At 47.7% G+C, this 23520-nt stretch overlaps 1 protein-coding gene across 3 annotated transcripts in view; it reads right to left on the bottom strand.

Annotated features, from left to right (window-relative positions):
• Window positions 1–4660: 4660 nt before the first annotated feature.
• CRPPA (CDP-L-ribitol pyrophosphorylase A) overlaps window positions 4661–23520 on the bottom strand; it is a 535384-nt gene continuing 516524 nt past the window's right edge. For all 3 annotated transcript variants that reach the window (XM_063924417.1, XM_063924416.1, XM_063924419.1), the window contains one exon: window positions 4661–5978. In XM_063924417.1, the coding sequence (XP_063780487.1) occupies window positions 5874–5978 (105 nt within the window). In that variant the 3' untranslated portion in view covers window positions 4661–5873. The remainder of the gene's footprint in view (window positions 5979–23520) is intronic.

The raw sequence follows: 23520 nt of genomic DNA, 5'->3' as shown, positions 1-23520 counted from the left end.
GGTGTCTCAAAGGCCATCAGGGGCTCAAAAACGCCCGCTACCTCAGATGGCAGACACAGATGTCGACACGGAGTCTGACTCCAGTGTCGACGAGGATGAGACATATACACAATCCACTAGGGGCATCCGTTGCATGATTACGGCAATGAAAAATGTGTTACACATTTCTGACATTAACCCAAGTACCACTAAAAAGGGTATTATGTTTGGGGAGAAAAAGCAGCCAGTGTTTTTCCCCCCATCAGATGAGTTGAATGAAGTGCGTGAAGAAGCGTGGGCTTCCCCCGATAAAAAACTGGTAATTTCTAAAAGTTACTGATGGTGTACCCTTTCCCGCCAGAGGATAGGTCACGTTGGGAGATATCCCCTAGGGTGGATAAGGCGCTCACACGTTTGTCAAAAAAGGTGGCACTGCCGTCTCAGGATACGGCCGCCTTGAAGGAGCCTGCTGATAGAAAGCAGGAGGCGATCCTGAAGTCTGTATATACACACTCAGGTACTATACTGAGACCTGCAATTGCCTCAGCATGGATGTGTAGTGCTGCTGCAGCGTGGTCTGATACCCTGTCAGATAATATTGATACCCTCGACAGGGATACTATTTTGCTAACCATTGAGCATATTAAAGACGTTGTCTTATATATGAGGGATGCACAGAGGGATATTTGCCGGCTGGCATCCAGAATTAATGCAATGTCTATTTCTGCCAGGAGGGTATTATGGACAGGTGATGCTGATTCTAAAAGGCACATGGAGGTTCTGCCTTATAAGGGTGAGGAATTGTTTGGGGATGGTCTCCCGGACCTCGTATCCACAGCAACAGCTGGGAAGTCGACATTTTTACCTCAGGTTCCCTCACAGCCTAAGAAAGCACCGTATTATCAGGTACAGTCCTTTAGGCCTCAGAAAAGCAAGCGGGTCAAAGGCGCTTCCTTTCTGCCCAGAGGCAAGGGAAGAGGGAAAAGGCTGCACCAGACAGCCAGTTCCCAGGATCAAAAATCTTCCCCCGCTTCCTCTAAGTCCACCGCATGACGCTGGGGTTCCACAGGCGGAGCCATGTGCGGTGGGGGCGTGTCTCCGGAACTTCAGCGACCAGTGGGCTCGCTCACTGGTGGATCCCTGGGTTCTGCAAGTAGTATCACAGGGATACAAGCTGGAGTTCGAGGCGACTCCCCCTCGCCGTTACCTCAAATCAGCCTTGCCTGTTACCCTCAGAGAAAGGGAGGTAGTACTGGCGGCAATTCACAAGCTGTATCTTCAGCAGGTGATAATCAAGGTACCCCTCCTTCAACAGGGACGGGGTTACTATTCCACAATGTTTGTGGTACCGAAACCAGACGGTTCGGTGAGACCCATTCTAAATTTAAAATCCTTGAACATTTATATAAAAAAGTTCAAGTTCAAGATGGAATCGCTCAGGGCGGTTATTGCAAGCCTGGAAGAAGGGGATTTTATGGTGTCATTGGACATCAAGGATGCTTACCTGCATGTCCCCATTTATCCACCCCACCAGGAGTACCTCAGGTTTGTGGTACAGGACTGTCATTACCAATTCCAGACGTTGCTGTTTGGTCTGTCCACGGCACCGCGGGTATTTACCAAGGTAATGGCCGAAATGATGATGCTCCTCCGAAAGAAGGGAGTCATGATTATTCCGTACTTGGACGATCTCCTTATAAAGGCGAGGTCCAAAGAGCAGTTGCTAGTCAGCGTAGCACTATCTCAGGAAGTGCTGCATCAGCACGGCTGGATTCTGAATATCCCTGATTCCTGCGACGCGTCTGCTGTTCTTGGGCATGATTCTGGACGCGAGTCCTGGGAAAGATGGTAGCTTCTTACGAAGCAATTCCCTTTCGGCAGGTTCCATGCAAGGATCTTCCAGTGGGATCTGTTGGACAAGTGGTCCGGATCGCATTTCCAGATGCATCGGTTAATCACCCTGTCCCCGAGGGCCAGGGTGTCTCTGCTGTGGTGGCTGCAGAGTGCTCATCTGCTCGAAGGCCGCAGATTCGGCATACAGGACTGGGTCCTGGTGACCACGGATGCAAGCCTCCGAGGTTGGGGGGCAGTCACCCAGGGAAGAAACTTCCAGGGACAATGGTCGAGTCAGGAAACTTCCCTACACATAAATATTCTGGAACTAAGGGCCATTTACAACGCCCTGAGTCAAGCAGAACCCCTGCTTCAAAACCAACCGGTTCTGATTCAGTCAGACAACATCACAGCGGTCGCCCATGTAAACCGCCAGGGCGGCACAAGAAGCAGGGTGGCAATGGCAGAAGCCACAAGGATTCTTCGATGGGCGGAGAATCATGTGATAGCACTGTCAGCAGTGTTCATTCCGGGAGTGGACAACTGGGAAGCAGACTTCCTCAGCAGGCACGACCTCCACCCGGGAGAGTGGGGACTTCATCCAGAAGTTTTCCAGCTGATTGTAAACCGTTGGGAACGGCCACAGGTGGACATGATGGCGTCCCGCCTCAACAAGAAGCTAAAAAGATATTGCGCCAGGTCAAGGGACCCTCAGGCAATAGCTGTGGACGCTCTAGTGACACCGTGGGTGTACCAGTCGGTTTATGTGTTCCCTCCTCTTCCTCTCATACCAAAGGTACTGAGAATAATAAGAAGGAGAGGAGTAAGAACTATACTCATTGTTCCGGATTGGCCAAGAAGAGCTTGGTACCCAGAACTTTAAGAAATGATCTCAGAGGACCCATGGCCTCTGCCGCTCAGACAGGACCTGCTGCAGCAGGGGCCCTGTCTGTTCCAAGACTTACCGCGGCTGCGTTTGACGGCATGGCGGTTGAACACCGGATCCTAAAGGAAAAGGGCATTCCGGAGGAAGTCATTCCTACGCTGATTAAAGCTAGGAAGGATGTGACCGCAAAACATTATCACCGCATATGGCGGAAATATGTTGCTTGGTGTGAGGCCAGGAAGGCCCCAACGGAGGAATTTCAGCTGGGTCGATTTCTGCACTTCCTACAGTCAGGGGTGACTATGGGCCTCAAATTGGGTTCCATTAAGGTCTCTGTTGATTTTCTTCCAAAAAGAACTGGCGTCACTGCCTGAAGTTCAGACATTTGTTAAAGAAGTGCTGCATATTCAGCCCCCTTTTGTGCCTCCAGTGGCACCTTGGGATCTCAACGTGGTGTTGGATTTCCTAAAGTCGCATTGGTTTGAGCCACCTAAAACCGTGGAGCTAAAATATCTCACGTGGAAAGTGGTCATGCTGTTGGCCTTGGCTTCGGCCAGGCGTGTGTCAGAATTGGCGGCTATGTCATGTAAAAGCCCTTATCTGAGTTTCCATATGGATATGGCGGAATTGAGGACAACCTATTGTGGTGCCTGTGGCTACTCTGGACTTGGAGGATTCCAAGTTGCTGGACGTGGTCAGGGCCCTGAAAATCTATGTTTCCAGGACGGCTAGAGTCAGGAAAACTGACTCGCTATTTATCCTGTATGCACCCAACAAGCTGGGTGCTCCTGCTTCAAAGCAGACTATTGCTTGCTGGATCTGTAGCACGATTCAACTTGCACATTCTGCGGCTGGACTGCCGCATCTTAAATATGTAAAAGCCCATTCCACGAGGAAGGTGGGCTCTTCTTGGGCGGCTGCCCGAGGGGTCTCGGCTTTACAACTTTGCCGAGCTGCTACTTGGTCGGGTTCAAACACATTTGCAAAATTCTACAAGTTTGATACCCTGGCTGAGGAGGACCTTGAGTTTGCTCATTCGGTGCTGCAGAGTCATCCGCACTCTCCCGCCCGTTTGGGAGCTTTGGTATAATCCCCATGGTCCTTACGGAGTACCCAGCATCCACTAGGACGTCAGAGAAAATAAGAATTTACTCACCGGTAATTCTATTTCTCGTAGTCCGTAGTGGATGCTGGGAGCCCGTCCCAAGTGCGGACTCTCTGCAATACATGTATATAGTTATTGCGTAACTAAAGGGTTTTGTTATGAGCCATCTGTTAATGAGGCTCATTTGTTGTTCATACTGTTAACTGGGTATAGTTATCACAAGTTGTACGGTGTGATTGGTGTGGCTGGTATGAGTCTTACCCTGGATTCCAAATCCTTTCTAGTAATGTCAGCTCTTCCGGGCACAGTTTCCCTAACTGAGGTCTGGAGGAGGGACATAGAGGGAGGAGCCAGTGCACACCAGATAGTACCTAATCTTTCTTTAGAGTGCCCAGTCTCCTGCGGAGCCCGCTATTCCCCCTGGTCCTTACGGAGTACCCAGCATCCACTACGGACTACGAGAAATAGAATTACCGGTGAGTAAATTCTTATTATATTGCTGATCAGCTGACTACTAGTGACATCACTGTAGAACTGATATAACAGAATATACTGGTGTTATATAATAAATGATAATACATACCGCAGTGGGTGCTCTTTAATAGGTTAATCCAGAAAATGAAGCCCACCTCGTCCTTACAAACCTCATGCCTCCGCATCTCAGGGAAGTGAGGTATGAAAAGAAGGCAAATATGACACAAAGCTACAAACACTTTATAAAGAGCCAAAAAAAAACAGTGTATCCAATTTTCTGTTCAAGCCACGCCCTGATCCACTCTAAGTCCCGCCCCCATTCTAATGATGTCACACTTCACTTTCTAAATCTGAAAATTGGGACCACTGTATACACAAACAACTCTTGTTCAAAAGCATTTATTTCAGTATTTCTACAGAAGGCATAGCAATTACAGTACATTACCGCAGGCTAAATAACAGGCGTGCACCTGTATAAAAGATTATTGGATGGTACTTTTGAAGCCTATTTATTAAGATCCATGGGGGTCATTCCGAGTTGTTCGCTCGCAAGCTGTTTTTAGCAGATTTACTCACGCTAAGCCGCCGCCTACTGGGAGTGAATCTTAGCATCTTAAAATTGCGAACGACGTATTCGCAATATTGCGATTACACCTCTCTTAGCAGTTTCTGAGTAGCTCCAGACTTACTCGGCATCTGCGATCAGTTCTGTGCTTGTCGTTCCTGGTTTGACGTCACAAACACACCCAGCGTTCGCCCAGACACTCCTCCGTTTCTCCAGCCACTCCCGCGTTTTTCCCAGAAACGGTAGCGTTTTTCCGCACACACCCATAAAACGGCCAGTTTCCGCCCAGAAACACCCACTTCCTGTCAATCACATTACGATCGCCTGAACGATGAAAAAGCCGTGAGTAAAATTCCTAACTTCATAGCAAATTTACTTGGCGCAATCACAGTGCGAACATTGCGCATGCGCACTAAGCGGAAAATCGCTGCGATGCGAAGAAATTTACCGAGCGAACAACTCGGAATGACCCTCCATGTGCACATTACACATACGGAAACACTGCGTCTTGGAGCGACCTTCCCGACTCCGGAGCAATTGCTTCAGCACTTTAATAGCCACCACCTCAGTAATGAATAGACTCCTTAGTTTTGGGCTGAGCCTTAAGGGCCCCATACACTAGAACAATAATGCCCGATTTCATCCAATTTCGGGCATTCGGGACGATATATCAGGTGAAATCAGGCATTTTGAATGTGTTTCCGATCCGATCCACATTCCCGAGAGGGTCGGATCGGCTCCCCTACATCGTTAGTGCTGCACTCGTGATATGTCGGTTCCCACAGGCATGGCTGGTATCGCATACGATATATCGCATGCAAAATGTACCTATTCGTATGGAATCGTATGGAACCAGTCACGGGAAGCTCCCAGGAGAGTTCAAGGGAAATCGCCTCCGACTTCAGACTCAGACATATCGTTGTAGTGTATGGGGCCCTTTAGTCCGATATGACATTTACAGCCGAGATTCCTGGTTGCACTTATTATCAGTTTGTTACATTTACTTCAATCCATAACTAGAAAGGTTTTTCTCAAGCCACCATGAGTTGCCCGGCGAGCGCAGGGTTCCTGTCCTTGGTAACAGCGCAGATGATCGCAGAGGCCTCCTGTCCACTCGCTTGGAGCTGAGATTCATCCTGCACAACATAAAGCCACATTGTCACTTTCAGTCTTTTTGTAGCATGACTTTTTTTTTTGCATATAGTAAACCATGTAGGGGGAGTGGGAGGTGATAGCGGCTTTCTACTGCACGGAAGGTTTGCCAATAAATGTATTTCCTAACTGCTCAGCACTTTCTGGAAAGGGAAAAAAACCTGTCCGCATGCTCTGAGCGTCACACTGTTTCATTTTGTTGCACTGTGGACCCCCAGCCCTCTGTGAGGTGCCAGACCTGGTCAAAAGGTGTCATGATTGTGAGTGCAACATTCCTCTGGGATCAGCGTCACAAAGAATAATATTATTGCACCCTCGGAGCGATGTCTGACAGTGACAGGCGGCTGGGCGAGGGCTACTGTCCATTATATATATATATATATATTCCCAAAGCAGTCCACACTATGGCCTTATCCACAAATGCTGGGGTGACTTCTACTTTAGAATGATAAATCGTCATGATCCATCAGTGCCAATATAAATCCAGTAAATAGGAGCACTCACAAGTCTTCATGATATTCTTATTTTTATTAGCAGCAAGTCTTTGTCAATTAGTTCTGACAGTTTGATAACCTGTACCGTACCAGCAAATAAGTCTAGGAAGTTGCTTTAGCTATGCTTGCTATTTATATGATGTCATGTCTACATGGAGACCGGACTACGGAGGGCTGGTAACTGACACAGGATTTTGGATGACGAGACTGGGCACTTCCAGTCATGTGTCCGGAACTTGCGTTCCAGACACCGGAAGTAAGGTGCGCAGTGGAACGCATGCCGCTCGTGTACCGCTGAGATCAGCAGTTAACAGTGGACTCATGGTCTAATCGGTATATATGGATTTGAAGTTTTTTTCTCTAACGTCCTAAGTGGATGCTGGGGACTCCGTAAGGACCATGGGGAATAGCGGCTCCGCAGGAGACTGGGCACATCTAAAGAAAGCTTTAGGACTATCTGGTGTGCACTGGCTCCTCCCCCTATGACCCTCCTCCAAGCCTCAGTTAGATCTCTGTGCCCGAACGAGAAGGGTGCACACTAGGGGCTCTCCTGAGCTTCTTAGTGAAAGTTTTAGTTTAGGTTTTTTATTTTCAGTGAGACCTGCTGGCAACAGGCTCACTGCATCGAGGGACTAAGGGGAGAAGAAGCGAACTCACCTGCGTGCAGAGTGGATTGGGCTTCTTAGGCTACTGGACATTAGCTCCAGAGGGACGATCACAGGCCCAGCTTGGATGGGTCCCAGAGCCGCGCCGCCGGCCCCCTTACAGAACCAGAAGGCAGAAGAGGTCCGGAAAATCGGCGGCAGAAGACGTCCTGTCTTCAACAAGGTAGCGCACAGCACTGCAGCTGTGCGCCATTGCTCTCAGCACACTTCACACTCCGGTCACTGAGGGTGCAGGGCGCTGGGGGGGGGCGCCCTGAGACGCAATAAAAACACCTTGGATGGCAAAAAATACATCACATATAGCTCCTGGGCTATATGGATGCATTTAACCCCTGCCAGAATCCATAAAAAAGCAGGAGAAAAGTCCGCGAAAAAGGGGCGGAGCCTATCTCCTCAGCACACTGGCGCCATTTTCCCTCACAGCTCCGTTGGAGGGAAGCTCCCTGGCTCTCCCCTGCAGTCACTACACTACAGAAAGGGTTAAAAAAGAGAGGGGGGCACTAATTAGGCGCAGTATTAACTATACAGCAGCTATAAGGGGAAAAACACTTATATAAGGTTATCCCTGTATATATATAGCGCTCTGGTGTGTGCTGGCAAACTCTCCCTCTGTCTCCCCAAAGGGCTAGTGGGGTCCTGTCCTCTATCAGAGCATTCCCTGTGTGTGTGCTGTATGTCGGTACTTTTGTGTCGACATGTATGAGGTGAAAAATTATGTGGAGACGGAGCAGATTGCCTGTAATAGTGATGTCACCCCCTAGGGGGTCGACACCTGAGTGGATGAACTGTTGGAAATTACGTGACAGTGTCAGCTCTGTATAAAAGACAGTGGTTGACATGAGACAGCCGGCTACTCAGCTTGTGCCTGTCCAGACGTCTCATAGGCCGTCAGGGGCTCTAAAGCGCCCGTTACCTCAGATGGCAGATATAGACGCCGACACAGATACTGACTCCAGTGTCGACGGTGAAGAGACAAATGTGACTTCCAGTAGGGCCACACGTTACATGATTGAGGCAATGAAAAATGTTTTACACATTTCTGATAATACGAGTACCATTAAAAAGGGGTATTATGTTCGGTGAGGAAAAACTACCTGTAGTTTTCCTGAATCTGAGAAATTAAATGAGGTGTGTGATGATGCGTGGGTTTCCCCCGATAACAACTGATAATTTCTATAATGTTATTGGCATTATATCCTTTCCCGCCAGAGGTTAGGGTGCGTTGGGAAACACCCCCTAGGGTGGATAAAGCGCTCACACGCTTGTAAGGGCTCTACCCTCTCCTGAGATGGCCGCCCTTAAGGATCCTGCTGATAGAAAGCAGGAGGGTATCCTAAAATGTATTTACACACATACTGGTGTTATACTGCGACCAGCAATCGCCTCAGCCGGGATGTGCAGTGCTGGGTTGGCGTGGTCGGATTCCCTGACTGAAAATATTGATACCCTAGATAGGGACAGTATATTTTTGCCTATAGAGCATTTAAAAGATGCATTTCTATACATGCGTGATGCACAGCGGAATATTTGCCGACTGGCATCAAGTCTAAGTGCGTTGTCCATTTCTACCAGTAGAGGGTTATGGACACGTCAGTGGTCAGGTGATGCGTATTCCAAACGGCATTTGGAAGTATTGCCTTATTAAGGGGAGGAGTTATTTGGGGTCGCTCTTTCAGACCTGGTGGCCACGGCAACAGCTGGGTAATCCACGTTTGTACCCCAGGTCGCCTCTCAACATGAGAAGACGCCGTATTATCAGGCGCAGTCTTTTCATGGACAAGCGGGCAAAAGGTTCCTCATTTCTGCCCCGTGACAGAGGGAGAGGAAAAAGGCTGCAGAAATCAGCCAGTTCCCAGGAACAGAAACCCTCTCCCGCCTCTGCCAAGCCCTCAGTATACGCTGGGGCTTTACAAGCAGAATCAGGCACGGTGGGGGGCCCGTCTCAATGAATTTCAGCGCGCAGTGGGCTCACTCGCAAGTAGACCCCTGGATCCTTCAGGTGATATCTCAGGGGTACAAATTAGAATTCGAGACGTCTCCCCCTCGCCGTTTCCTAAAGTCGGCTTTACCGATGTCTCCTTCTGACAGGGAGACAGTTTTGGAAGCCATTCACAAGCTGTATTCCCAGCAGGTGATAATCAAGATACCCCTCCTGCAACAGGGAACGGGGTATTATTCCACACTGTTGTGGTACCGAAGCCGGACGGCTCGGTGAGACCGATTCTAAATCTAAAATCTTTGAACACTTACATACAGAGGTTCAAATTCAAGATTGAGTCACTCAGAGCAGTGATTGCGAACCTGGAAGAAGGGGACTACATGATGTCTCGGGACATCAGGGATGCTTACCTTCATGTCAAAATTTACCCTTCTCACCAAGGGTACCTCAGGTTTATGGTACAGAACTGTCACTATCAGTTCAAACGCTGCCGTATGGATGGTCCACGGCACCCCGGGTCTTTACCAAGGTAATGGCCGAAATAATGATATTCCTTCGAAGGAAGGGAATTTTAGTTATCCCTTACTTGGACAATTCCCTGATAAGGGTAAGATCCAGGGAACAGTTGGAGGTCGGTGTAGCACTATCTCAGGTAGTGTTGCGGCAGCACGATTGGATTCTCAATATTCCAAAATCGCAGCTGGTTCCGACGACTTATCTTCTGTTCCTAGGGATGATCCTGGACACAGTCCAGAAAAAGGTGTTTCTCCCGGAGGAGAAAGCCAGGGAGTTATCCGAGCTAGTCAGGAACCTCCTAAAACCGAGCCAAGTCTCAGTGCATCAATGCACAAGGGTTCTGGGTAAAATGGTGGCTTCCTACGAAGCAATCCCATTCGGCAGATTCCACGCAAGAACTTTCCAGTGGGATCTGCTGGACAAATGGTCCGGGTAGCATCTTCAGATGCATCAGCGGATAACCCTGTCACCAAGGACAAGGGTGTCCCTCCTGTGGTGGTTGCAGAGTGCTCATCTTCTAGAGGGCCGCAGATTCGGCATTCAGGACTGGGTCCTGGTGACCACGGATGCCAACCTGCGAGGCTGGGGAGCAGTCACACAGGGAAGGAATATCCAGTGCTTATGGTCAAGCCTGGAGACATCACTTCACAAAAATATCCTGAAGCTAAGGGACATTTACAATGCTCTAAGCTTAGCAAGACCTCTGCTTCAAGGTCAGCCGGTGTTGATCCAGTCGGACAACATCACGGCAGTCACCCACGTAAACAGACAGGGTGGCACAAGAAGCAGGAGGGCAATGGCAGAAGCTGCAAGGATTCTTCGCTGGGCGGAAAATCATGTGATAGCACTGTCAGCAGTATTCATTCCGGGAGTGGACAACTGGGAAGCAGACTTCCTCAGCACGACCTCCACCCGGGAGAGTGGGGACTTCACCCAGAAGTCTTCCACTTGTTTATAAACCGTTGGGAAAAACTCGACAGGTATTGCGCCAGGTCAAGGGACCCTCAGGCAATAGCTGTAGACGCTCTGGTAACACCGTGGGTGTACCAGTCAGTGTATGTGTTCCCTCCTCTGCCTCTCATACCCAAGGTACTGAGATTGATAAGATGGAGAGGAGTAAGCACTATATTCGTGGCTCCGGATTGGCCAAGAAGGACTTGGTAACCGGAACTTCAAGAGATGCTCACGGAGGATCCGTGGCCTCTACCTCTAAGAAGGGACCTGCTCCAGCAAGGACCCTGTCTGTTCCAAGACTTACCGCGGCTGCGTTTGACGGCATGGCGGTTGAACGCCGGATCCTGAAGGAAAAACGGCATTCCGGATGAAGTCATCCCTATCCTGATCAAAGCCAGGAAGGATGTAACCGAAAAACATTATCACCGCATTTGGCGAAAATATGTTGCGTGGTGCGAGGCCAGTAGGCCCGACGGAGGAAATTCAACTGGGTCGATTCCTACATTTCCTGCAAACAGGAGTGTCTATGGGCCTGAAATTGGGGTCCATTAAGGTTCAAATTTCGGCCCTGTCAATTTTCTTCCAAAAAGAACTAGCTTCAGTCCCTGAAGTTCAGACGTTTGTAAAAGGGGTACTGCATATACAGCCTCCTTTTGTGCCTCCAGTGGCACTTTGGGATCTCACTGTAGTTTTGGGTTCCAAAAGTCACATTGGTTTGAACCACTTAAATCTGTGGAGTTAAAATATCTCACATGGAAAGTGGTCATGCTGTTGGCCCTGGCCTGGGCCAGGCGCGTGTCAGTATTGGCGGCTTTATCCTGAAAAAGCCCTTATCTGATTTTCCATTCGGACAGGGCGGAATTGAGGACTCGTCCTCATTTTCTCCCTAAGGTGTTTTCAGCGTTTCACCTGAACCAACCTATTTGTGGTGCCTGCGGCTACTAGGGACTTGGAGGACTCCAAGTTGCTAGACGTTGTCAGGGCCCTGAAAATATATGTTTCCAGGATGGCTGGAGTCAGGAAATCTGACTCGCTGTTTATCCTGTATGCACCCAACAAGCTGGGTGCTCCTGCTTCTAAGCAGACTATTGCTCGTCGGATTTGTAGTACAATTCAGCTTGCACATTCTGTGGCAGGCCTGTCACAGCCAAAAATCTGTAAATGCCCACTCCACAAGGAAGGTGGGCTCATCTTGGGCGGCTGCCCGAGGGGTCTCGGCTTTACAACTTTGCCGAGCAGCTACTTGGTCAGGAGCAAATACGTTTGTAAAATTCTACAAAATTGATATCCTGGCTGAGGAGGACCTGGAGTTCTCTCATTTGGTGCTGCAGAGTCATCCGCACTCTCCCGCCCGTTTGGGAGCTTTGGTATAATCCCCATGGTCCTTACGGAGTCCCCAGCATCCACTTAGGACGTTAGAGAAAATAAGAATTTACTTACCGATAATTCTATTTCTCATAGTCCGTAGTGGATGCTGGGCGCCCATCCCAAGTGCGGATTGTCTGCAATACTGGTACATAGTTATTGTTACCAAAAAATCGGGTTATTGCTGTAGTGAGCCATCTTTTCTAGAGGCTCCTCTGTTATCATGCTGTTAACTGGGTTCAGATCACAAGTTGTACGGTGTGATTGGTGTGGCTGGTATGAGTCTTACCCGGGATTCAAAATCCTTCCTTATTGGGTACGCTCGTCCGGGCACAGTATCCTAACTGAGGCTTGGAGGAGGGTCATAGGGGGAGGAGCCAGTGCACACCAGATAGTCCTAAAGCTTTCTTTAGATGTGCCCAGTCTCCTGCGAGCCGCTATTCCCCATGGTCCTTACGGAGTCCCCAGCATCCACTACGGACTATGAGAAATAGAATTATCGGTAAGTAAATTCTTATTATTTCTATGTTATATTTGTCTATATGTTGTCTTTGTATGTGTAGTTTATTTGTTTGGTTTTGGATATGACTATTGGACATATTGTAATTGGTTAATTAGGGGGAGGGTCACTTTAGGGTTTATAAAGGGACCATTTACTAAGCTATATGATCTTGACAAAGGTTCCACTTGGGAATTAAACGTCGGTTACACCCCCTGTTTGATGTCTTGCTGCTAATAAAAATAAGAATATCATGAAGACTGGTGAGTGCTCCTATTTACTGGATTTATATATATATATATATATATATATATATATATATTATTTGATACCGTTTTGTACAAGGCAGGAGGTTTTTGTTGGGAATCTAGCCTAGCAATCCAATAGATACAATGCAGTCTGCTCCATCTCTAATGCCAAAGCCTCAGTAATATGTACATATCCTGTGTGTGTCCCATGTGTGGTTATGTGGAACACTCCATGCGTTTATCCCCGAATTATAGTGCACATTTTTTTTTTTTTTTGGGGGGGGGGGGGGGGGGGTGTATAAATAGAACAGGAACACATAACTGCCCATATACTGAAAAAGATCAGAGCCGCCAGATCAGGAGATAAAGCAGAGCAAGAAACAATATTTATTATTGGATCATAACGTTCTGTTTTATCTCGCAATCTGTTAATCAGGAAACCAGGTTGCGGTTAATGTACACAGGGTACAAGCACCAGTCGTGAAACTTCTCCAACCAAACTCGTCATTTTATAGCAGTCTAATTATGACTCTCTGTGTATCTGGCTGCCAGCAAGAGATTATAGACAGCTTCTTACAATACATAGTTTACCCATTTACTCATATGGCTGCGCTAGTATACACACACAGAGCTGTGTAGAACAGAGTGAGGAAACAGAGTGCCATTGTGATATTACATTCAGCCGCAAACAATTATCTTGCATTACCGACCACCCACGATACAGCACACAAGTGATTTCAGAGAAAGACGCGCAGCCTTATAATCATATGAGCGGGAAGGATTATGCAAGCTAACTTTTCACCATTTCAAAAGACCTTTTCCAAAATAAACTGACCTTGAAAGTACAACTGTGTCAAACTTTTGGACTCGCAAGAAAAGCTGCGTGAAGGTTTGGGTTGCAACCCGTTCCCCTTGTTAAGTACACAGTGTCATGATCTAAATCAATTACAGGGCACGGAGACTAAAAGTCTTTTAATTCAATTTGTTGCCTTTCCCCCCCTCCATGTGAACACTGAAATAATATTTGTTATAATAACTGGATACATGGTTATAGTTTCAAGACGTTTAAAAAAAAGTAAAAGAAAAAAGAAAATAATAGAAAACATGCGCCTCTGCGCCGGACTTCAGACAAGGCCTCTTGTCAAACTCATTTTGCGCTGAAGGAAAATAAACGGCTGCCTACGGGGGCCTTTGTAAAAACAGAATGACATCAAAATAACACAGAATTCTATGTAAATTAGAGATAAGTGACAATCCAGCAATGGGGGACAGACCGAAAGGGACAGTTATTCAAACAGAATTACAATTCTGCCTCTGTATATATCCCGAACCATTATACCAGGTGAAATAACGCTACACATATGCATTTAATGGGATACAATAACATTCCGGGAGAGGTTTATGTCAGTGACGTGCGGTGAGGTCAGTGGCTGGGAAGGCACTGGCAGATAAATACTCCCTATCCCCCCTCCCCCATACTGTATATATAAAAAAAAAAAAAAAGTGTAGGTCCCCCCTTACTTAACTACAACCAGCACCAAGCTGCACCAGCCAGGAGGGGTAATGCCACAGCATGGGGAACACTCAGTGTGGGGTTCCCCTGCCTCACACTAACCACTTCCATACCAGTCAGCCCAGGGCTGGTATTCCTCGGAAAGTGGGGATCCCAAAAAATAAAAATGGGGTCCCCCCTCCCGAGCAGCAACCAGCACTGGGCTGAAAGCCAAAAATGCCGCTGAGGTGCCATTTTTGGAAATTGGCACCAAAGCCAAACTCAAAATAAAGAATTGCAGGCAGGGACTGGATCCTCTCGGATCCAGACCTACCGCCCGCACCTCCACGCATCTCCGCTGCCGCAAACGCCCGCACCGCCACTGCTATGCCCGCACCGCCGCTGCTGCTAACGTCCGTACCGCCGCCGCGTATGCCCGCACCCAAACAGTGATGGCAGCGGATCCAGTGACGGATCCGCTGGCCAATCACATCCTCCTCACTGTGACGGATCCGCTGGCCAATCACATCCTTCTCACTGACAGGGGTGTGCTTTCATGGGTGAAAGCACGTCCCTGTGTCACAGCGGCACTTCTAATGGTGCTGCTTCTTCATTTATTTTCAGTGAGCTTTGACCCCTGTCCCATTGACAACGGGAGGCACCACTTTTGGTGCCTCCCAAAGCCTATTTAAATGTTAAAATGATGAAAACAATATGAAGCATTGTGGATATTCTGACAGAGCAGGGAGCACGCTACTTCTTGGAGATCCCACTAAGTCCCCTGCTAGCACCCTATCTACGGAGGTCCTGGACTCTTTGAGGGGGAGCAAATTTACCTTCGGAGGTTTGCCGTGCATCCTGGTTGCTGAGGGAGAGGTTGCGGAGACGGGGGCGGTGTCCGTGCGGCCTCGCGGGTTGCTGCCTGTTTGCTCGGGTGCTGCCGGGTCCTCCATTCCTTCTTCGTCCCCAGGTTGAAGTGACCCTGTTCTGAAGTTCGCCCTTCACCCCGGATCTGACCTGAAGTCCGCCCTTCGACCCGGAGGCTGGCCGCTGGGATCCCATTCCCACCTGCATGCTGCAGAGGTGATCACGGGAGCATCCACCCAGACCCCGGTAAGCAACATCCTCGTGGCGGGGAAGTGCCTCCGGAGGGACCCTGCGGTGGTGCACGCTATCCAGGCCTGGAGCCGCGTTGAAGAAGATGAGCTGGCCGCGGCCTCTAGGAGTCAGGGCTGGGTGCTGGGGACCTAGATGGTGACTTCCACTGTCTATTAGACCTGAGGGCCCCTCAGTCACCTCAGCCACTGTTGCCAGTGCCTTCCCCTCTCCCACACCTCACTGCAGCATCTGTAAAGGTGCTGTGAGCCTCCTCACACATTCCATTACTTGGTAGCGGGTTCACATACCCCGCTTAGCCCCCACAACTAAGTTCATTATCATTCTATGTATTGAGGGTGCGGCAGAAGGGGGAAGAAGCTCACCCTAACAGGTCTGGTACAGGTTTTCCTCCTGGATAATTACATCTCTGGAGCCATTATAGGGAGCTATGAGTATCCCTGCTGTGACACTGCCTACATTTGTTACTATGTGATTGCTCCCTGCTGGATATGCAGGTCCTCTAACAGGGGAAAGTGCTATTCGTCATACTATCAGAACATGATGTTGTCCTCTACAATGGACATTTCATCTGCTACCTCTTAATGGGCAGAGGTCGGAAAAGCTTACGGGGAAAAAGCTCCCGGTCAACACGTGGTACTTCATCTCAGCCAAACCTTCAGTCATATTTATCTTTTTCACCAGCTACGGACCCCCCTGCCACTTTATCTTCTGAATCTAGCCTGCCCAGTTCGTCCGATGGCTCAGTCTCCTTCATCCAGGGATTTACATACTCAGATGTCTCAACTCAGAGGGGAAATAAGTGAAATTCTGACTCGTGTTCGCTCCCTTCCTTCCAACACGACATGCAAGCCCTTGAAAGTCGGCTACAAGACTCTCTTCAGACTCAAATAACATCTGTACAGTCTGACATCAAGCACTTAGGAGCTAGGGTCCTGTCTATGGAAGACGACAAAGACTCCATGGGGGATCAACTGTCCCAGCTTCATGAAAATATTGTGCAACAGGCTTCGGTTATGGGGGCCAAACAAAACAAATTGGATGATCTTGACAATAGAGGCCATCGAAACAATATTAGAGTTCGGGGTCTGCCGGAATCCGTGCCCCCATCTGGCCTCATGGTTGCCCTTAACAAAATATTCTGTGAGATCTTGGACCTGGATCGAAACGATTCAACTGAATTTGATAGAGCTCATACAGCCCTCAGACCGAAAGGATCGGCTAATGACCGTCCAAGAGATGTTATTTGCAGACTCCACTATTTTACACAAAAAGATGAGATCCTCCGTAAAGTTTGTGCACTAGAAGGTGTAGAATTTTATTGAGTTCGAGTCCAGATTTTCCAGGATCTATCTTGGCGTACCCTTCAACAACGGAGATGGTTAAAGCCCTTGACAAAAGCCTTACGCAAGAGTGACATAAAATATAGATGGGGTTTCCCCTTGTCCCTGCAAGTACTACATGCTGGCAAACATCTATCTCTCCAGGCCCCGACTGACTTGGCTTACTTCTGTTCTGCATTGGGTCTAGGTGATATATCCCTCCCAAATTGGCAAGCTTTTATTCTCCCTACCACAATTACGCCTGCCCCTACCAGGAGAGAACAATGGCAACAAGTTCGTAACCCCAAGAAAAAATCCAAAGGGTAGGACCCTTTTCAGACATCATTTACCCCTTGATAATGACATGGACGGTGTAGCCTTTTCCTTTTCTTCTTTGGCCCTGGTATACGGTTTGTTGTTCTAAGTTATGTCTAGCGGTTCCTGCCTTCAATCCTAGATGATAATACACCATTGACGGGGCACCTTCACCGTCCACATATAGTTTATCAGCTATATATTTGATTGTCCCACATTCTTTATTTTATTAAGTTTCCCTTTACATAAGGGAGTACATTTACTACACTTTATATCGTTCTTGCATGTTTTTGGGGTTTACGTTTACTTAGTTGGATTTCTAATGTCTCGCACTTAACTTGGTAGCGCTCATTCACTAATTATTTTTCTTTTCTTTTTTCAGTCTAGGCAGACTAATTGTGATATAATGATAATGCTATAGAAATTACAACACTGACTGTTCTATTTCTTGTTATTGCAATGTTTAGAATAATTACTGTTCTTCAGGATGACAGGGTCACGGCCCCCTAGTGTGTCCCTATACCGCCATGTTTTTCCCAAACTGAGGCGCCCTTTTGGTACCTCTTTTGTCCAGACGCGGTTTCTTTTCTTTTTTTGTTCACAATGTTATATTGTGTGTTTTTATGTGTTTTCTCGATTTTGCTTCTCTTTTCTTTTTTCTTCTTCTTTTTCTCATCTTTCATTTCCTGTTCCCATCTGATCCGTTCCATATATTCTCAGACGGTCTCTCAACATTTTAACAAATTGCTTCTATGCTTAGAATAGTTTCAGTAAATGCTAGGGGCCTGAATATACCCGAGAAAAGGGCTGGAGCCCTCCGTTCCTTTCATGCGGAGAGAGCTGACATCGTTTTAGTTCAGGAAACGCATTTTAGACATTCTGATTCAGCGCCTCAGCTTCAAAACAAGTTTTTTCCTACCTCATACTATTGCAACTATTCCCAATCAAAATCTAAAGGTGTGGCTATTCTTTTTGCTAAACATGTACCAGTCTAAGGGTCAAGTACATAGAATAGAGGAAGGGAGATGCCTTTTGCTTATATGCTCCATTTTTAATAGGATCTTTATAATAGTAAATATTTATGCTCTGAATCAGGGTCAACCGGCCTTTTTAGAAAGAACCTTAGACAAGATCGACTTGCTTAAACAGGGAGCTCTGATTATGGGTGGGGACTTTAATTGGGCCTTGGACCCACATTTGGATGTCTCCCCCAGTTCCCCTCCATTTCTGTATCGATTATCAAGGCGGGTCTGACGCATATTTCATTCTCATCAGCTGTCTGATACCTGGCGGATCCTCCACCCGTCAGACGGCGATTTCACACATTTCTCCGCTCCCCACCGCTCATATTCGAGAATTGACTACATATTTGTTAACAGCAGTCATCTGTCCCTAGTTCAGGCCTCATCTATTGGACCAATAACCTGGTCTGATCATGCCCCAGTGCGATTAGACCTATCCTTTGGGCCAACAGACCTCCAACACTGTCCTTGGCGCTTCAATAAATCCTTGCTTAATGATCCATACTGTAAAGCTCAACTAGAAGAGACCATCGATATGTATTTGGAGTGCAATGTCTCATCAGATATTTCCAAATTGATTACCTGGGAGGCAAATAAATGCGTGTTGAGGAGGAAATGTATTCAGTTGGGATCATATCTGAAAAAATAAAGACTGGGGCAGACTGAAGCGTTTTTACAAAAAATTATTACTTTGGAAACTATCCGAGATATTCAAGTTTTATTTAGAGATTTTATTTGGGGTTGGAAAAGACCCCGCTTGAAATTCTACACGATGTCCAGACAGAGAGATAAAGGTGGACAGCGCCTCCCTAATATTCAAGGTTACCACCACGCTTGCCTTCTAAATAGGATTTTGATGTGGTCTAGGGCGGAACCTTCCAAACAATGGGTACAGATAGAGGACAGTACACTATCGCTACCTATAAACATGGCCCCTGGGTGCATACACTCCAAAGTTCTTCCCACCTGACAGCAGGACCTACCCTAACGGGTTAGAAGTCGCCCAGGAAATGTGCCTCTATTTCTTCGATAGCTTCCTCCTATATGTCTTTCTTATTTAATGATCGATTTCCCCCAGGATGTGATTTCAGAAACTTTCAATCTTGGTATGACGTGGGGTTGTGCCGGGTCAGATAGCTGATGAGCGGTGGAGTGATTCTCCCCTTCTCAGACCTCAGAGAAAAATGGAATCTACAATCAGGTGATTTTTGGCACTACTTACAAGTACGTCATTTTATGTGCTCTCGATACTCCTCTAATGCTCACCTATCACCCCTCACGCCTTTTGAACGTTTATGTGATCGCCCTTCCATTCCTCTCTATGCTATGTCCTTAACATATAATCTCTTATCAATAGATGCTAGTCCAAATCTCCCCTCATTCACTAAGGTATGGGACAGGGAGCTTGGAGAGACCTTGGGTGAGGACAAATGGGAGAAAATATTTAAGTTAGCTCACGCCTGTTCCCCCAGTACATTGGTTGTGGAGACTCAATACAAATTGATTTCCAGGTGGCATAGATGTCCTGACTCCCTGTCTAAGATGGGCATATGTGTCACCAACATTTGTTGGCGTTGTTTGGATGGTTACGGAGATCCGCTTCACATTTGGTGGCTCTGTCCTATTTGGGATACGGTCATTAGGTCGACACCACTTAGGTCGACAGTCATTAGGTCCACCACTATTGGTTGACATGCATTAGGTTGACAGGGTCACTAGGTGGACATGGTCATTAGGTCGACATGTACTAGGTCGACAGCTCAAAAGGTCGACGAGGTGTTTAAAAAAAAATACATTTTTGAACTTTTTCATACTTTAGATCCACGTGGACTACAATTGGGAACGGTAACCTGTGCCGAGCGCAGCGGCAGTGGAGCGATGCATCTTGCCCGAAGCATGGCGAGCAAAGTGAGCCATGCGAGGGGACACGGTGCACTAATTGGGGTTCCCGGTCACTGTACGGAGAAAACAACACCAAAAAAGTAAAAAAACTCAAGTCGACCTTTTGACCTGTCAACCTAGTACATGACGACCTAATGATCATGTCGACCTAGTGACCCTGTCAACCTAATGCATGTTGACCAATAGTGGTCGAACTAATGAAACACTTCACCATAAATGGTGAAGAGAAAAAACAGGCGCTGTAACTGAGCTGGTTTCCTAAGCTGCTGTTGGAAACGGGATGATAGCTGTTCACCCCAAAAAAACATACATATGAATAAACAAGAAATGCCAACTGCGCTCAAAAATATATTTTTATATAATTAAAATTGATATCACAAATACACATATACATATAAACACCTAAGTACTAAAATCAGACACTACTAGTGTTGAAACATACAATATGAGAATTTGAGCCTTAATGAGCCACTCTCTGTAAGTGATTTTTCACTAGGGGCAATCTTTGTGTGAACAAAAAATTATTATTAGCTGATGATTAGCTGATTGTTGGAGGATGTTGTAAAGTCCTGCAACGCATGCGTTGATGTGCAAAAAAACAGGTATCCAAATGAAGGAGGATATTTACCAAGTCCTTGGTGGTAGTTCAGCCGGGTATCCCACCTGGCGGGGTTCTGGAGCAAACTCTCTACCCCTCGCAGCAAAGATGGTGGTTCTCCCTTTATTGATATCCACACCAAATAGGACTGGAATCTCCAGATGGTAAACAGCGTCCTGTAAGTCACTTGCAGGAGTCCTCAAAGGTGCCCAGGTCAGAGATGTGGCCCCCCCTAACGCGTTTCACTGTCACTTGGCAGCTTTTTCAAAGGTCGAACTAATGACTGTCGACTTAAGTTGTGTCGACCCATCGACCCATACCCGTCCTATCCCGCAACCTTCTTGGAAAGGGGTAATCTCTTTCAACTGAAATCCTAGGAGAGTCGGTACCCATAGACCCCTTGTTCTGGCTTTTTCACTACTCGACTAGACCCCTCTCCCTTTATAAGAAAATAAGAATTTACTTACTGATAATTCTATTTCTCGTAGTCCGTAGTGGATGCTGGGAACTCCGTAAGGACCATGGGGAATAGCGGCTCCGCAGGAGACTGGGCACAAAAGTAAAAGCTTTAGGACTACCTGGTGTGCACTGGCTCCTCCCCTTATGACCCTCCTCCAAGCCTCAGTTAGTATACTGTGCCCGGACGAGCGTACACAATAAGGAAGGATTTTGAATCCCGGGTAAGACTCATACCAGCCACACCAATCACACCGTACAACCTGTGATCTGAACCCAGTTAACAGCATGATAACAGAGGAGCCTCTGAAAAGATGGCTCACAACAATAATAACCCGATTTTTGTAACAATAACTATGTACAAGTATTGCAGACAATCCGCACTTGGGATGGGCGCCCAGCATCCACTACGGACTACGAGAAATAGAATTATCGGTAAGTAAATTCTTATTTTCTCTGACGTCCTAGTGGATGCTGGGAACTCCGTAAGGACCATGGGGATTATACCAAAGCTCCCAAACGGGCGGGAGAGTGCGGATGACTCTGCAGCACCGAATGAGAGAACTCCAGGTCCTCCTCAGCCAGGGTATCAAATTTGTAGAATTTAGCAAACGTGTTTGCCCCTGACCAAGTAGCTGCTCGGCAAAGTTGTAAAGCCGAGACCCCTCGGGCAGCCGCCCAAGATGAGCCCACCTTCCTTGTGGAATGGGCTTTTACAGATTTTGGCTGTGGCAGGCCTGCCACAGAATGTGCAAGCTGAATTGTGCTACAAATCCAACGAGCAATAGTCTGCTTAGAAGCAGGAGCACCCAGCTTGTTGGGTGCATACAGGATAAACAGCGAGTCAGATTTTCTGACTCCAGCCGTCCTGGAAACATATATTTTCAGGGCCCTGACTACGTCCAGCAACTTGGAGTCCTCCAAGTCCCTAGTAGCCGCAGGTACCACAATAGGCTGGTTCAAGTGAAACGCTGAAACCACCTTAGGGAGAAATTGAGGACGAGTCCTCAATTCTGCCCTGTCCGTATGAAAAATCAGGTAAGGGCTTTTATAGGATAAAGCCGCCAATTCTGAGACACGCCTGGCTGAAGCCAGGGCTAACAGCATTACCACTTTCCATGTGAGATATTTTAAGTCCACAGTGGAGAGTGGTTCAAACCAATGTGATTTTAGGAACCCCAAAACTACATTGAGATCCCAAGGTGCCACTGGAGGCACAAAAGGAGGCTGTATATGCAGCACCCCCTTGACAAACGTCTGAACTTCAGGAACTGAAGCCAGTTCTTTCTGGAAGAAAATCGACAGGGCCGAAATTTGAACCTTAATGGACCCTAATTTTAGGCCCATAGACAGTCCTGTTTGCAGGAAATGCAGGAAACGACCCAGTTGAAATTCCTCTGTAGGGGCCTTCCTGGCCTCGCACCACGCAACATATTTACGCCAAATACGGTGATAATGCTGTACGGTTACATCCTTCCTGGCTTTGATCAGGGTAGGGATGACTTCATCCGGAATGCCTTTTTCCTTCAGGATCCGGCGTTCAACCGCCATGCCGTCAAACGCAGCCGCGGTAAGTCTTGGAACAGACAGGGTCCCTGCTGGAGCAGGTCCTTTCTTAGAGGTAGAGGCCACGGGTCCTCTGTGAGCATCTCTTGAAGTTCCGGGTACCAAGTCCTTCTTGGCCAATCCGGAGCCACGAGTATAGTCCTTACTCCTCTCCTTCTTATGATTCTCAGTACCTTGGGTATGAGAGGCAGAGGAGGGAACACATACACTGACTGGTACACCCACGGTGTTACCAGAGCGTCCACAGCTATTGCCTGAGGGTCCCTTGACCTGGCGCAATACCTGTCTAGTTTTTTGTTGAGGCGGGACGCCATCATGTCCACCTTTGGTTTTTCCCAACGGTTCACAATCATGTGGAAGACTTCTGGGTGAAGTCCCCACTCCCCCGGGTGGAGGTCGTGTCTGCTGAGGAAGTCTGCTTCCCAGTTGTCCACTCCCGGAATGAACACTGCTGACAGTGCTATCACATGATTTTCCGCCCAGCGAAGAATCCTTGCAACTTCTGTCATTGCCCTCCTGCTTCTTGTGCCGCCCTGTCTGTTTACGTGGGCGACTGCCGTGATGTTGTCTGACTGGATCAGCACCGGCTGACCTTGAAGCAGAGGTCTTGCTAGGCTTAGAGCATTGTAGATGGCCCTTAGCTCCAGGATATTTATGTGAAGTGATGTCTCCAGGCTTGACCACAAGCCCTGGAAATTTTTTCCCTGTGTGACTGCTCCCCAGCCTCTCAGGCTGGCATCCGTGGTCACCAGGACCCAGTCCTGAATGCCGAATCTGCGGCCCTCTAGAAGATGAGCACTCTGCAACCACCACAGGAGAGACACCCTTGTCCTTGGTGACAAGATTATCCGCTGATGCATCTGAAGATGCGACCCGGACCATTTGTCTAGCAGATCCCACTGGAAGGTTCTTGCATGGAATCTGCCGAATGGGATTGCTTCGTAAGAAGCCACCATCTTTCCCAGGACCCTTGTGCATTGATGCACTGAGACTTGGCCTGGTTTTAGGAGATTTCTGACTAGTTCGGATAACTCCCTGGCTTTCTCCTCCGGGAGAA

The sequence above is a fragment of the Pseudophryne corroboree genome, chromosome 5, assembly GCF_028390025.1.
Source record: "Pseudophryne corroboree isolate aPseCor3 chromosome 5, aPseCor3.hap2, whole genome shotgun sequence".
NCBI classification, from domain to species: Eukaryota; Metazoa; Chordata; class Amphibia; order Anura; family Myobatrachidae; genus Pseudophryne; species Pseudophryne corroboree.
The sequence above is the reverse complement of the archived record's forward strand: the minus strand, read 5'-3'. Positions and strand labels throughout refer to the sequence as shown.